Source organism: Citrus sinensis, chromosome 5 (assembly GCF_022201045.2).
Source record: "Citrus sinensis cultivar Valencia sweet orange chromosome 5, DVS_A1.0, whole genome shotgun sequence".
Lineage (NCBI taxonomy): Eukaryota > Viridiplantae > Streptophyta > Magnoliopsida > Sapindales > Rutaceae > Citrus > Citrus sinensis.
The window spans coordinates 21,000,234-21,015,832 of NC_068560.1; the positions used below are offsets into that span (position 1 = coordinate 21,000,234).

Here is a 15,599-nt window from a genome sequence, read left to right on the forward strand (position 1 = left end):
TTCTTCTCTACTCTCTAGAGGAGATGACAAACTGTGGGCCATCGCCCATTGGATCCACATTTCGAAAATGCCCTCAAAACACTCACTCATTCACTTTTGTACCCCAACACGAAAATCTATCTCCAATTCCTCCCAAAGTCAAACCCCAAATCAACCGAAGGCCAAAGCGGGTGACAAATCCAAAACTGGCAAGCACCGTGACGTTATCATACCCTCGCTCCATATTCTTCTTGCTTTTCGCGCAAGGAAAAGGGTCAAGCCATTAAGCCAAGCCAAGGGAGAAAGAGAAAGAGAGGACGAGAGAGGGACCGCCGACTTAAGATAGAGCTTGCGCACAGTCAAGGGCCCAGGTGGCATTTTCGATTATTATTATTATTGTCATCGAATTAAACGGCGTCGTAAGCGTCGTCTTACTTACCGTCCGTGTGCCCCTTTCACGAGTTAGGGTTTTTTCAATCCTCTCTCTCTCTATCCCTCTCCCCTTTCTCTCTCTAACTCAAAAAAATTAAAAAAATTAAAAAAAAAATCCTCTCGTGAAAATTATCACGTACCGAATCCCGACCAAAATCGAAACTAGTTTTTATGCTTTTGCAGGTAATTTCATCAAATTTTATCTAATATCTTTATTTTTTAATTTTTTTTTTTGGTTGTGTAAAGTGTTCAAGTTTTTTTTTTTTTAATTTATACGGGTCTGAGACTTTAGGCATCGTATGGTGCTTTTGTTTTGGCTCTATGCATGTATTTTTGCATGCTTTTTTTTGTTAATGTAAAAAATTCGATTTTGATTTGATAATCTGTCAGATCGGAGTTGATTTAGGCTGATATGAGTTTTCGTGGTGGAATTTGTCAAGATCTTTTGTGTTTCGTTGAAAAATTAGCGATTTTAGTTCAATTTTTAGGTAATTGATTTTAATGATAGGCGTTGAATTTTTGGAAATCTTCTTGTTTTTTGTGAATATTTGTTTGACCAAGATTAATGAGGGCTTTGGCTTAGGGATTATTAGAGTTGATGTTCATAATTTCATGATGTGTTTATTTTTATTTGTTTTAACTAATTTATCAAGTTTAGAGGGTTAGTTAAAGTTAAATTTTTTAATATGAAGAAATTAATTTGGAATTAGCTTCTATTGTGTCTTTATAATTTGATTTTTTTATAATTTTTTAATTTTGTGAAACATATACATAATTAAATTTCAAGATTTTAATTTCTGTTGCTTTGACACTGATTTAAGACTTTATTAGATTGTGTTAGTACATATTGACGTAAGTAATGCCGAGGATGTATATTTCATTTTGCTTCAATTTCTCTTGTTTACAAAGTTCTTAACAACTCAAAAATACGAATAAAATGTTGATTTAATTAGTCAAATGATTCTTGATGCTCTTGGATATTTGATAGGATTATTTAGTTTTTTGATCACCTGGCTTCGTTGTGTGTAGTTGAGTGGATTTCTTTCTTTTTAAGAGGGGGAAAATTTTTTTGATTGTGTGTACTTCTAACTGATCTGTATATCATCTTTTTTGGTTAGAAATATAAGTTCTTTATTTTGCTATTGGATGTTTTAGGAGGAGAGTTATTCTATGTGTATATGAATAAAGGAGAGGTTTTTCTTCTGTGAGTTCAGCTGCCATCACTAAAATAGAAGAGGAACATGAACATGTACAGGATGATTACTAACTGCGGTGCTAGGTATGTATTCATTCGATTGCTACATTTTTCTGCCCCTCGAGTTGCCTTTTTGATTTCTTTTTTCTTAACTATTCTTTTTCCCCCATTTGACTGATGTTGAAGGTGTTCGGTGAATTTTATATATTGGTTAATGACTTTATGGTCTATGCATTATATAAATGTTATGAAAGTGATGTTCTTATTTGTGTGAGAATATGCTACTTTGTCTCATTTAAAGATTTGTGCATGCTGTTCAGCTGATTCTTATTGTATATCTGGAGTTGTATTTCCTGTATCTCCCAACACAATTTTTTTTTTTGCATGCATATGTGTAGTAAAAATCCCTTTAGGAAGCCTTATGCACAATGAGGCTTGATAAATTGTGTTCTGATGAAACCGGTGTCCAATAGAAAGGCACTTGAAGGAACTGATGTGGTTTTGAGACCTTTTTTCATAGCTGGTTGTAATGCTTATGATAATTGATTATATGCTGCTCAATATGTGTGTATGTGTTTGGTCTTAACTCTTTTGTTTTTAAACTTTTGAAATAATATTTGTGAAAATCAAAGTTTTTATCCTGTTCTTGAAAAACAGCTAATGCTAATCATGAGCTGCAATTTTTGTTTTTCCTTTATCCATGTTCTTCCTCTCTTTCTGCTTCCCATTTTCCCTCTGCAGTTTCTGTTGATTCTTCTTGTTGGAGTAGGTGTATGCATTCTTTTTCTAAGAAAGTCATTGAACTATTAGTATTGTATATTTCAAATACAAAGATGCTCATTATCAACAAAGTGTGAAGTTTTACAGTCCAAAAAAATTGATAGGAGGGGGTGGCCATGATAGCTTGTGGCATAGAGTTCACCTTTTAGCTTTGCTTTTGGGATCGGTTACTAAGGATTTCCTGGGCATTTCGTTTTTCTACGTTCATCTTAATTGGATGGGAGTTTTTATTGTTTTAGAGTGTATTCTGCTCAGTTTTGTATACGGTTAGGCAGTGTCTGTTGGGTTAAGTCAGACATTGGGGGATTGATACTGTTTTGTATAGCTTTGATTGATTTTGGGTGGATGCCTGGTCCACTATTAAGCTGTAGTTTGTCCATTATATAGACACTTATAGTTTTTTTTTTTTTTAATTAGTTGTTATTTAACCGGCCATAGCTGATAGGAATGGGCCATCCTTTGATATTTTCTATCAGATATGATATCGTTTAACAAAATAGTCTGTTAAACATAAGTTTAGCACTTTGGCAATCTACTGATTGCGTTAGTTACATTGTTAAATTTGTTGCTGGAATGCTTGATTTTGCATTCCAATGTATTTTCTTGTCATTGTGACATCAAGTATACTGAAAAATATAGATATAATATTGGTTACATCTATTTGGGTATGTCTAGTGTTGTGTATGACGACCGCATTACAAATTTCTTTAGGTGAAAGATCAGTTTGCACTCAATAATTTTTATTGTTACTATTTTATGTCAATTAAGATGATCTTTGCATCTTGTGATGATCATGTGATCTGTATGTATCTAACCTTTCTAGTGCCACATTTATGTGCATGCTGAGAGTTATATGTTTTTATTTTTTGAAATAAGCAGTATTTGTTCTTTAATAAAGCATTATGAACCTTTAAAAGTCTGTTTTAGTTAATCTTTAACAGTTCCAGTTTTTATCATTTTGTCTAATTTTTGAAATGTGTGGACTGTGATTTGTCTGATTGTGATTGTGGCCTCTGTCTGCGTTTTATGAATTTCATGATTTTATTTATTTATACTTGTTATCACTGACAAGCTTTTATTGTCCAGGATTTCCCAGTTTAATTTGATGGCACTGTTTCTCTGATTCTGGTGGAAGGGTACAGTAGAGTTTTTGTACATCTTTGTTTTTGGATTGTTGGATTTAACCTTTTTGATAGGGATTGATCTAGTAGGTAGACAGAGAAATGGATCCAAAGATCGCAAGGGCATTGGATAGTAGACATAAAGTCATGCTCGGCTTAAAGAGAAAGCGAGCTGCACGGTTCTTAGCTGGAGCCTCCCGCACGGGGTTACCCCAGTGGCCCAACCTCAATTTATCAGCCCAGAAGCTTGGAAAGCGAAGGAAAGTAAGTGGATGCCAAAGCAAATTTGTGAGTGGGTGTTATTTTAGAAGATCCTTGCTCAATTGTTACTCTAATTTTACAAAAACTGGAGTTCCACAACGTCTCATGCACTACGAAAATGGTGAATGGGCTGATTTCCCTCAACACCTAATTGCCTCAGTGAGGAAAGATCTTGAAGCAAAGAAGGCAGCAGTTGAGGTAGAGTTAGATGGTCATAGTTTTCTGCTGGATTTTTTGCATATGATTAGATTGGACTTGAAAACAGGTGCACAGCAACCACTTGCTTGGATTGATGAAGCTGGTTCTTGCTTCTTTCCTGAAATTTACACTGATGGTGATGAATCATACGAGTGTTCACAAATTGAATGTGGGAGAGATATTGAACCGACTGTAAGGGAGACTTATGGCCCACATGAGATCAAGCTGCAGCTGGAAATTGATATTGCTGGATTGGATCAGTCGAAGTTGAAGGAATGTAGTGGGGAGTCAAATGCTTTTATTAAGCAGATTCAAATTGCCCCAAAACCTGCTAGCAACAAATATGTTGTAGAAGTTGAGGATAGCTGCAATCGAAAACCTGATGCAAAACTGGATGAAACTACAGGGCAGAATCAAAATACTAAGACCAGCTTAGTCAACAAATCTGTAGTTGTAGATGACAAGTTGGATTCTGATTCTGTGCGCAGTATGTTTCTCATGGGCATGAGCCCTTCTTCTGGTGTAGACATACTTGATGTACAGCGTTGTTCTAGTGCTTCACTGCTGGCTAGATTTGAGCTTTTCCAGAAGCAGCTTGAAATTACAAATAAGTGTCGTGGTGATGCAAATGTTCGATATGCATGGCTAGCTACTTCGAAAGGAGCACTGTCTACAATGATAATGTATGGACTTGGTCATTGTGGAGCATCCACAACTAAGTCCACTTATGGCATTGGGGTTCATCTCGCAGCCGCGAGCTGCCCTGACACCAGGTTTAACTTCCCCTTTGTGTTTAATCATTGCCTTGCATGTGGCATGATGGCAAGAAGTTTGAATCTTTTTGTTGAACTGACTCATTTTAATTTTTTTTTAACTAACTCGTTTAAATGTGAATCTTACACGTGAATTGGCTGGTGTTGTCTGTCTTGATCAATTGGTTGAGATGTTAGTTCTGACGAGGTAAAGATTTAACACATTAGGAATATACTCACGTACTAGTGAAAGATGGTATAGTTGTTAGATGTTGTGGATATTGTTGCATAGATCATACATGTATGTATTAATCTACTTGTATATGGTTGACGATTATCATGATAGAACCAAATTTATCATAAAGTATATTGGATTTCCGCTATTTATGTTCTTGTTGCTGATTGCCAAGTAATTGTGTCTATCAGAGGAGGTTTTGAAGTTCATGTTTCTCTGTTTATTCTCGTTCAGAATTGCTGAGGAAAGTTTCATATGTTCCTTGGTCTTTTTCTTGTCATTTGTAATATCTTTCCTTAGTCTTTTTCTTGTCATTTGTAATATCAGTGGTGTGGATTGTTTCATCTCATGATCATGCCGTCCTGTTAGATTTAACTTTTAATTTGGTTACAGTGCAAGTTATACTGATGTTGACGAAAATGGTGTACGACACATGGTATTATGTCGTGTAATAATGGGAAATATGGAGCCTCTATTCCCTGGAACGAAGCAATTTCATCCTAGCAGTGAAGATTTTGATAGCGGGGTGGATGATCTTCAAAATCCAAGGCATTACATAGTCTGGAATATGAATATGAATACCCATATTTTTCCAGAATTTGTTGTTAGTTTCAAGTTCTCTTCCAATGTTGAAGGTGATATATTACTCCTACAGGGTTTTCTGTTTGTCTTTTCTTATTGTTTCTTAAACATTGGATCTGAATTCTGTACTCCACATTTATGAGTGATTCCCATGAACAATTGGACATTCCCTGGATGCTAGACAACTAATAAATTTCAACTGTTGCAAACCAGAAAATCAACTTCAGATGTCCATTTTATGTTCTAGAATTGGATGGCAAGATTAAAAGTTGTCATTTAGGAAAAAGACCTAATTCATTATTTTATTCAGACGTTTCGTGTTGGTTGGATTTTTTGTTTCGGGAAATCAATCAGCACTCCAACTATTCAGTGATTCAATAATTTAGTTGGCTGTCTGCTGCTGATGCTGTATGAATACCATGGATTGCTTGTAAAAACAATTTTAGTACTTGAGCACTAGCACTTGGTGTGTTTCTACAGGGCATCTAATCAGAAGTGAGAGCCAGCGTGCTATTTCAGTACTCACTACATCGTCGCAAGGGCTTCAGGGTCATTTGCGATTAGACTCCTCTGCCGATTTTGTGAGTTTCTCAAATAGTTTTATTAAGCTTTTTTCTTTAAAATATCACTTGAACAAAATTTTTTTGTTTGATGACATTGTATGGCTGCATTATCTTTTAACCTTCAATTTATTTTTAGGGTGATGTTAGTCATCCAGTTTCAGATTCTGGGGGTTCTCAGGGAAAGGCTCCCAGTACAAGCTCAAGCACTCCAAGAGCTCCCAAATCCCCTTGGATGCCTTTTCCTATGTTGTTTGCTTCGATCTCAAATAAAGTTTCTCCTAAAGTCATGGAACAAATTTCAAACCAGTATGAGTTATTCAGGGTATGACCTGTAAAATTGTTTGTTACCATATCTTGGCTTTCATTGAAGTATTTCTAATGCTTCTATCTCGTTCGTCGCTCTCTTTTTTGGTATTTTTTCAGGCAAAGAAGGTGAATAGGGATGACTTTGTGAAAAAGTTGAGATTGATAGTGGGAGATGATTTGTTGAGGTCTACAATAACAGCTCTTCAGTGCAAGGTATGATTAATTATGCTGCCACTTTTTTGGCATGCAAATTCTTTTGACTGGTGCTGGCTTCTATATTTAAAATTCTCTGTTAATGGCTGGTCAATCTTCTAGAGGCTCTTCATAGACTCGTGAAATTAATTACATTTAAGTAAAGGTACTGGTCTTAATCTGAAGGAATGACAAACATCAAAAGAATTTCTTAATAAGCAAACCTTTAAGTTTCTTTGACCCTTGTGACTTCGCTGCTCAGTAGCATGGACTTCGCTGCTCAGTAGCATGGACTTCGCTGCAAACAACGGTACAGCATTTGCATAGATGAAGATGTGACGAGATCTTTGCTCACCAATCTTAAGTTGAAGAGGTGGAACAACAACAAGGCTCTAATGAAGGCAACTATCAGACTAGTGTAAAACTTGGATGTTCATTCCTGACTGTATTGACTTATACAAAGGACCTTGATTCTTGTGTCCAGCTTTGTAAATTTGGCTTCAGGATGTTGGGTTAATCTCTTCTGGAGCAGCCATTTATGCTATTGACATTGATGCTGTAATGTGAATATGATGGGCATTGAGTAGGCTGTTCATTCCAGAAGATAATTTGGTGGATGTAGGTCCTTTAATATCTATAAGAGGCCAGGCCACTACTTCCTGCGAAATATTGACGGGTGTTAGAACACATTCAACGGCATAGTCTTGGGGTCCATTGGATTGAATGAATGCACTGCTCGGGGATTTTGGTAAATAGCATTTCCTAATACAAATTTTACTGTTTTGTTTGCAGATACCTTCAAAGCGGGAAGTGGGAGAGGTGAAGCCGGATGTGGATATGGAAGGATCACCGGAACTTCAGTTGACCTTAGGACCGTCTGTTGGTATATGACGTGCTGTTTGCAAGGTCTCGTTGCTGGTTTGGAAATGTGTCGACATGAAGTTGTGAATATTTGTAATGGCCTTGTTCTGTTTTAACGATGAGTAGGATTTCTAGCTATATTTGGATGTCTTGCGGTTGATATTTTTTATTTTATTTTTGGTAATCGTAATTCTGTCGGACTTGTTGAACTGAAACGACGTATTTTGTGGAAAAACGTTGCTTAATAATTGTATGTTGACAATTAAGACATCCCCTCTCTCATCAAGAATTTTTTTCATTACTATTTTGACCCTCATCCCGTTGAGTGACCCTCATCCCGTTGAGGGCGATACTGGCAACTTCATTTCTACTCAAACCCAAACCATCTAGAAGAACTTTTACTCAGTTCAAAATAAGATTAATCTTTGGTTTGACTTTGTCAGGGCAAAGATTCACATCTGTGGAAGCTTGTTTAAGATGTTGGTTTTGTCTCTTATAATTTTAACAGAGAAATGAGTAAAGAGATTGCACGGTCGTTTCTCAATCAAACTTTTAAAAGGTGGTCGGCTGTTGCGTGAGCGAGAAGAGACTAAAGATTGAATGTGTCATGACCTCAACATTTTTCTGATAAGGTGCTCTTTCTGCTTTTGGGATCCATCATTGATTTTTGAGTCGTTATATTTCTTTTGCAAATTGATAATTTGGTGTGCTGTATGGATAGTCTCAACTGAAACAGAAGCACAAGAAATTGCCATTACTAAATCAAAGACTTGCACAAAGTGATCTGAGCATAGATGAATTCTTCCAAAAACCATTTAATTTCATCTACAATGTCTCTAATGCTAATTTGTATCAGTAGAGGCATTAGGTCCAGCTGAAGGATCCCAACCTGGAGGCTTGATGTTCGGCCAATCACCACGGCATCCTAACCTTATATAGAGGCTCTTCTTACCTTCACAGCAGCACATAAAATGTGTCAGTGGCAAAGTGCTTTTATCCTTTAAGTAAAAATTTGCCAAGAATAGATAGGGTAGCACCACAACCAAATATCTAAATGCAAATGCATACAGAAACCCTGAAAGACAATGGGAAATTGTTTTCCATGTAATTCTACCCATTCGATTCTTCCCAGTTTCTTTAATATGCTAAATGTTACATAGAGTTCTGGCATGACTGAATTTGTCTCAAACCTAGGAAATTGGAACACTAACACATCCAACTAACATGAACTCTTACTAACATAATCCGGATTCTCCTTACTAAATGCTTTCAGAACCCTAGCTAAACCACTTCCCAAATACAAAATCTCTTCATTGGACAATAACATATCCATGTTAATCCAACTAAAAAACCTTATTCCCTCACAATTTTTAGCAATCTTTACTCTGACAATTGTATATTTGTATAACTTTTTCATTCATAATAGGCTTTTTTCTTTTTCTTTTTTTCCCCCCAAAGGAAGAAAAAAAATCAATATCACTAGGTGCATCAAATTGACAGGAGATGGAACTATGACATTGGCAACATCCGAGAGATGGTAAGTAATGTATTTTTGGTTCCTGTGTTCTTAATTGCAAGCAATTACACCCTCCATCCTGCCTTCCTTCATTTGTTTCCTGTTTTCACAACTTAATTTTCATTCGCCAGCCCAACAAAATGAGGCAGTGCATGTCACAAGTAGTCGGATGGTTAACATTATCGGATGTGATTAGTTATAATATCAAATATCCTACAATACTGCTCATGGATTAAATTCACTAGAGTTTGAATAGATGCAACATACATCAATGTTAGAACGTTTTCTTCATAAGATCAAAAGAAAAGACAAATAACTCTAGCAGTCGACATATTTTAGAGAAGTTGATGGATGCGTTGCTCTGTATCACAAAATTGATATTTTATAGCCCAGGCTAGCTTCAGAATGCAGGTAATCTGTGCACGTGGTGGTAAGGATTCAATAAAGCCAGTTTATCATGGAGGCCATTTCCAAAGCTGAAGAACTTTTAGTGGGTGTTGTTACAAACAAGAAATTTAATGAGCTTAAGTGATAGATGCAGATGCGCCATTTTTACTCAAGCTATATTTTTAACATAAGCAAATAAGTATCTGTTTTGTAATCTGATCAATAAGTACCTGGAAGTTTCTTGTCTGATTGAATTAGCTGTTTGAGGGCACTCAAGGATGCCTGAGCCACACTTTTAGCATGATCAGCATCCCAACCCTGGAGCTTGACAACCACATCTGCATTTGAATAGCCTAGTTTACCATCTTTAACATGCCTTCTGGCCTCCTCCTTTGCTGAATTCTCATCTGTATTGAATAGCTTTAATTAATTGCTTATCAAGATGTTAAAATATATAAGCAATCAACAAAGCTGTTTGATTTCATTTGGAACCCAAGTTTTAAGTGTTAAGTTACTAGTTATTTGAATAAAAAGTTTTAAGATACAAATAAGCTTCCTCAAGTGCACGACGGGAATCTATCAGCGGCTTCTCATATGGATCATAACCATACAGAAATGAATGCAGATACAGATATTTCTTTAAATACAAATAGAAATATGTGGGAAGATAACAATAAAACTCTTTGTTGAACTGGCTTTGATATCAAACGGAGTTAGATTTCAATCAAAATCTTAAGTTTGTAGAAAAACTCCTGACATAATAGAGCATAAGATCCTAAGCACTATGACTGCACATCCACATTTCCTTAAAGATCAATCACTAAAAGGACCCTTTTAGATCTTTAACTTATCTTATTGCTTGTTCTAGATGATTAACAGACATGTCCTACCATTAGTAAAGCAACCATGTCTGCTACTGAAACAAGAAGTGGTGAGTGGAGCTTGCAAACTGCCACAACTACATATCAAAATCTGATTTGACGATTCCTGATCATCTCTCCCTTTTTATTTTTTTAAATTTATCTTATTTTATTATTCTTTTTAATTTTTCCACCATCCATCTTGACAGTGAAATCACATCATTCACCTAGGGTTTTCTAAACCATGCTAGTCTCCTCTATGCACCTGTTATCCAAGATTTGCTACTTTTAGAAAAGTAACACTATATAAAACAATAATAGGTGTTTGATAAAAGAAATTCACTAGTTAAACAACTTCAAAAAGCTGGGTTCCAAGATCACCAAATGGTTGACCATATGATTATTCATGCATATGGCAGCTTACACCGCTAGTAGCATTTGGACGCAGAGGTACAATCCTAAGTATAAATTCTTGCTTAGAATTCTGAATGTGTCATGAATGCTAAGCACCTGGCATTTTTGAAATATGTTCTCTACTTTAGAATATGAATAAATGAGTAAATTACCTGAACCTGTCCAGATTATTTAAGCAAAAAATTTAGTGGTGGTCATAATTTATGACAAAAGGAGAAGCCCAGACATAGCCCTATTACTGCCTACATGTGCATAGACAACTTACTTCTGTTGGTTTGCTTTGATTACAGTCATAAATCTTTCCTAGCAACGTTTCGTGAGAAGTGTTTTTATAACAGCAGGCCTCCTTGCCATAATGTGTTCATTGGTACTGGAAAAGCTGGAAACAAATTCTAGACGGACAAAATAGGAAGTAACTGATCTCAAGTGAAGCAAAGAACAAAAACTCGAAGTAATTTACCCATGGCTTCGGTCTGTGACAGCCAGACAGTGAATCCTGCATAAAGATGCTGCCATTTGTCAGCCCTTGCGGCAGCACCCTGCTGCCCTCCTAAAGTTGCAACAACGGCTCGAACATGACTGCAAGACCGACCGAAGTTCAAGACCAGGGAAAGGGTTAATTCTTTTTGCCTATCAGTCACTTATCAATGAAAGGATCTGAACGATTATTTAAGCCGTAGATCATACCTACTTAGGCTCTCCAATACATCACATTCTCCATTAACTACAGAGTCTGAGCCTTCAGCAAGCATCCCTGGAATTGACTAACTCATTAATGCACTGCAAGATGTGTAATACATGTCACTTCAGCTATACAGGATGTTTTTCTTTGGATTCATTTTGTCATAAACGGATACATGCAAAATAGAGTTGTAGAATTAACCTTGGAAGAGTGAAAGCTTTTAGTTAAGACGAGTTGACATGTTGTAATAAGATTGTGAACAATCATAGATAAAGTTTGCTTGTATTTATCTTATGCTTCGAACTATAATGCAAAGATGAAAACTTCTCATATCCTCAAAGAAGCCAGCCATTTTCTATCAAAATAAAAGTTACACACTCTTTTGTAGGACATCCTAGGGATCGATTTTATTGCATAACAACATTTTCGCGTATTTCTTATTATGGATATAATTACTGTGTTTTGGAACGAAAAGTTTCGACCTCGCATTTGCCATATATCGATGAATTCCAGTTTCATATATTTTATGCAAAAACATTCATGCGAGAGAGAGGGAGAGAGAAGTTAGAACTTGATTGTGTGAAAGAGTCCTCAGACTAGTGGATTTGGAGAGCCAGCTTAGATTACTATGTAACCAGAGCAAATATATCTGAACTTACATGAATCAATGGTTTGCTTGGCAAATGTTTCCAGCAACTCTTTTGTACTAAGAGGTGTATACCTGAAAGACCGTATCAATCAAGGGGAAAAGAAGACATTAGGTGACAGAAAGTATAAAGAAAACCAAACAGAAAAGTATTTATCATAGATACAGGCAGCATCGCCTATCAGCACTAAGCCACAAAATTAGATTTTGAGATCAATTACCTGGCCATTCATATAATCACGACACACACAGAAATAAATTTCGTATAAACGACTAACAGAGAGGTTACTTAATTAGCTAATGAGAATGAAACAGAAAATGAATATTGACTAAATATGGGAATGGCAGTAGCTTAGGGAGGACGACTAACTCTGTGCACCTCTAAAATACAATTACACACTTTCCTCACATGTATTATGAATTCATAAACTAATGCAAACGGAAGCAAGAATTTACATACTTATAGGTCAAACTTTCATTAAAAACACAAAAGGAAGAACGTTGAATACCCAAGGCCAACAGCAAGTTCAAGAGCCACTTTCTCATTAACTTCAGTTGAGTCCCCAACAAGGAAGATGGAAGTTCCTTTGAGTAGTTGCATAGAGCCTGCTGTAAGGGACTCCCACGACTCCACAATATCAGGCCATTTCAATTCTGGGTCCTGCTTCTTCAAGTTAATAACCAGTTGATCCTCATCTATATACCTATTTGAAATCATCCAAAAAAAAAAAGAATAAGGAACCCCATTTTCTTTTTCATCATAAAGCACCTAAAACTAAAAAAGCAAAAACACCAACACACTGATTCAAAAGGATTCGGCATCACAAACCATATCGTCTCAGTAGGCTTGATTTTATCAAACAGCTGATTTGTTTCTATGAGTGTGATGAAAGAACCAGAGCGGTTTACTCTGACAGTTAAACAAGTTCCATCTGCATCAACAAATATGTCTTTTGAACTTTGAATTTCCAGTGAACCCAATTGTAATCTTAATTCAATCTCAGCGGACCCATCTGAAAACTGCATGATTATTATTATTATTATTATTTTCAAAACAATAAGCAGTTCTGCAACAACCCATGTCTAAAATAACAAACTTTGTACAATGGTACCTCGTACTGGCTGGTGTTGGCTGGGATCGATGAGAGGCTGTTGCTGCAAGTGAAACGACGCCGGTCGTGTGTTTTGATGGGGACCACATTGGTTGATTTGTGAAGTGAACTGGAAATGAAAATTGGCTTGAAAATTGAAACGGAGTGACGTGGGGAGGAGAAATGTTGGGTTTTACTTTTAGAAATGGGGTTTTGGGAGATGGAGCTGAGGCTGAGGTGGTGATAAGTAGCAGCGGCAGCAGCCATTTTGTTTCTCAAAGACAAAGGTAGGATGAGATCATAAAAGAGTCTGTTTTTCTTGTTACAATATTTCAGTTATGGATTTTTTTTTTTGCGCGACCATCATGCATGGCTTCATTTGGGTTAAAAGTAAAACTGGAAATCTACTTTTCTGTCTTAAGGTTTTCAATATAGACATGGATATGGCTATGTTAGAGCATATTTACGGTGAAACATGAATTTCAGTCACATACGTAAAATGATAAATAGTAAAAAATTTATTATAACTTTAATTATGTGGTTATGAAGAGATGCTCTACTTTAGAGCAACTCTTACGTAACCAAACTCTTTAAATATTATACAATATTAATTTTTTCTCTTCATCTTTTAAAAGTAAAATTTATTGAGACTTGTGTTGATGTAATTTACCTCAAGTTTAATTCAAAAAATTGCTCTAAAATAAAAGAGTATACTTTTAGAAATAAGAGAAATTCTACTTTTGCAACTACACTTTTTTAGGGTCCCATTGCAAGGTCACCTTTTAACTTGTTAGTCATTAGAGGGAGAAGGGTAATTTTGGTATTTAAATTTAAATACTTGCAAATGAGTGTGCATATATGTATGTATTATGTATGTATGCATGCATATATATACACATACATGCATACATATATATAATGAGGTGTGATGGGATTAATTTCGTCCTAATCCGACACCAAGAATTTGCCCTGTTACTTGACTTGATAAGCCCATTTCAAAATGGCCATAACACAGATTACCTGCTTATTGGACCATAGATTTTAAATAGATAATACTATTAACACCCCTTCAGTATCCTCATAACATCCCTTTCCTATGTAATTGTGATTACGGACAATTATATATTTCCGATTAAACTCATGTACTGTTTCTCACTGTTCTAACTTAACAAAACCATGCATTCTCTATTATTTATTTTCTCTGCAAAACTCTTTTTAATGGATTTCTGTATGGTACTGTATGAGTTTTCTTAGTATTGATAATGAGATTACTGTAGAATTTTTAATTTAAGTGTTTTAATCTCTACAATTTATTTAATATGATTAAAAAATTAATTTAATATAGTGGATAAAAAATTAATTAATTAATTAAAGAATAACAAGTAATCTTTAGGTTGCAAATAAATGTAGATTTTTTTTAAAAAAAATTATTAATTAGTTGATAAAAGGAAAATTCTATTATATTAGGATAAAATCCCACAATCAATAATGAGATCATTGGATTTTGATATTAGAACCTTTGACCTTTAATTTAATTTTAATAAAAATAATTATGTAAAATTTAATTTTAATAGAAAAGTAATTATGCAACAAATAATTTGTAAATTATGGTATTTCTTGATACTTTAAATTATTTTTATCTAATCTTTATCTAATCAATTGATATATGTTTTTTGATTCAACAAAAAAAAATTGAATCTAAAATTATTAATTACTATCTATAACTTTACAATTTTACTTTTTTTAATTTTACATTTAGTGTTAGAAATATATATCTTGTTAAGTTACATCAAGCTCTAAGTAGTTTTTTCGTATGACTCAGTTGTTATCAGTCAAACAATTACGGGGTCATGAAAAACTACTTAAAAGTTGATGTAAGTGACACATGTTGTAACCTAGCTGCTACTTAGAAATATATATAATAACATTGAAATAAATATGTTATTTCAATAATATTTTCTATAAAGATATTCTATTAGTTCTTAAAATAATTTGTATTGTATGAATTAAATTACAAAATCATTATTACTTAAACAATAATAATCATAGAATGCATTGTAATAAATTATTTGATATATACTTTTAAAATTAAGTTATTCTAACTTAAATTATTAACACAAAATGTAATCTATTAATTTAATGCAGTTCAATGGTGGATGATGCAACATCATAAAATGTTGTTTTTTTCCAATACCTATCATTAGATTGTGACAGATTAATGACTCAAATTTCAGGTGAAAATTTTAAGTTAAAATATCGCATTGTAATGAAAATATAAAGTATATAAAGATTTTTTTCCTCATTCTTTCCCATGTAAATATTATTGGAGGTAATATTTTACTTATTACTACCATTAACTTTCATGATAAAACTAATGACTTTTAGTAACATAATTTTTTAATTAAAATAAAAGAATATCAATAAATAATATTTCACGATTCATAAAATAAAGATAATTAGGAATATATGTTAGATTTAACTTTTATGAAATTAACAAAGTGATATTCGAAAATAAAATTAAAATAGGCTTGTGAAACATAAATTTT

The 15,599-nt window shown here is 34.5% G+C and overlaps 2 protein-coding genes and 1 long non-coding RNA gene across 5 annotated transcripts; 2 read left to right on the plus strand and 1 right to left on the minus strand.

Moving 5' to 3' along the window:
- The first annotated feature begins 274 nt into the window (after nt 1-274).
- On the plus strand, nt 275-7,727 carry LOC102609831 (inactive poly [ADP-ribose] polymerase RCD1-like). Of its 2 annotated transcripts, none has more exons than XM_015528261.3 (8): nt 275-594; nt 1,567-1,690; nt 3,473-4,739; nt 5,347-5,588; nt 6,016-6,116; nt 6,235-6,420; nt 6,522-6,617; nt 6,859-7,185. In XM_015528261.3, exons 3-8 carry the CDS (start codon nt 3,610-3,612, stop codon nt 6,859-6,861), a joined length of 1,758 nt encoding a protein of 585 aa, XP_015383747.2. In that variant the 5' UTR covers nt 275-594; nt 1,567-1,690; nt 3,473-3,609; the 3' UTR covers nt 6,862-7,185. The 2 variants fall into 2 exon arrangements, with proteins under 2 accessions (XP_015383747.2, XP_006471514.2); XM_006471451.2 differs by lacking the exon at nt 6,859-7,185 and adding an exon at nt 7,389-7,727 and having other exon boundaries at nt 277-594.
- A 458-nt stretch (nt 7,728-8,185) lies between these two features.
- LOC102610365 (probable inactive shikimate kinase like 2, chloroplastic) lies at nt 8,186-13,402 on the minus strand. 2 transcript variants are annotated; one of them, XM_006471453.4, is made up of 8 exons: nt 13,075-13,400; nt 12,792-12,982; nt 12,472-12,666; nt 11,976-12,037; nt 11,322-11,388; nt 11,095-11,213; nt 9,591-9,767; nt 8,186-8,409 (listed from the first exon to the last, which is right to left on the minus strand). In XM_006471453.4, exons 1-8 carry the CDS (start codon nt 13,318-13,320, stop codon nt 8,300-8,302), a joined length of 1,167 nt encoding a protein of 388 aa, XP_006471516.2. In that variant the 5' UTR covers nt 13,321-13,400; the 3' UTR covers nt 8,186-8,299. The 2 variants fall into 2 exon arrangements, with proteins under 2 accessions (XP_006471516.2, XP_006471517.2); XM_006471454.4 differs by lacking the exons at nt 11,095-11,213; nt 11,322-11,388 and having other exon boundaries at nt 13,075-13,402.
- Nucleotides 8,906-11,648, plus strand: LOC127902773 (uncharacterized). The gene is made up of 2 exons (XR_008055360.1): nt 8,906-8,994; nt 10,973-11,648. It is a non-coding gene; the product is annotated as an uncharacterized LOC127902773 (long non-coding RNA).
- Nucleotides 13,403-15,599: the final 2,197 nt, after the last annotated feature.

Excerpts from the sequence above, each read along its gene's own strand:
- LOC102609831 (XM_006471451.2), top strand. The coding sequence starts at position 3,610 with ATGGATCCAAAGATCGCAAGGGCATTGGATAGTAGACATAAAGTCATG. Across the intron at positions 4,740-5,346 it reads GCGAGCTGCCCTGACACCAG|TGCAAGTTATACTGATGTTG; the intron begins GTTTAACTTCCC and ends ATTTGGTTACAG. Across the intron at positions 6,117-6,234 it reads TAGACTCCTCTGCCGATTTT|GGTGATGTTAGTCATCCAGT; the intron begins GTGAGTTTCTCA and ends ATTTATTTTTAG.
- LOC102610365 (XM_006471453.4), bottom strand. The coding sequence starts at position 13,320 with ATGGCTGCTGCCGCTGCTACTTATCACCACCTCAGCCTCAGCTCCATC. Across the intron at positions 12,983-13,074 it reads CCAACACCAGCCAGTACGAG|TTTTCAGATGGGTCCGCTGA; the intron begins GTACCATTGTAC and ends ATAATCATGCAG. Across the intron at positions 12,038-12,471 it reads GAACTTGCTGTTGGCCTTGG|GTATACACCTCTTAGTACAA; the intron begins GTATTCAACGTT and ends ACGGTCTTTCAG.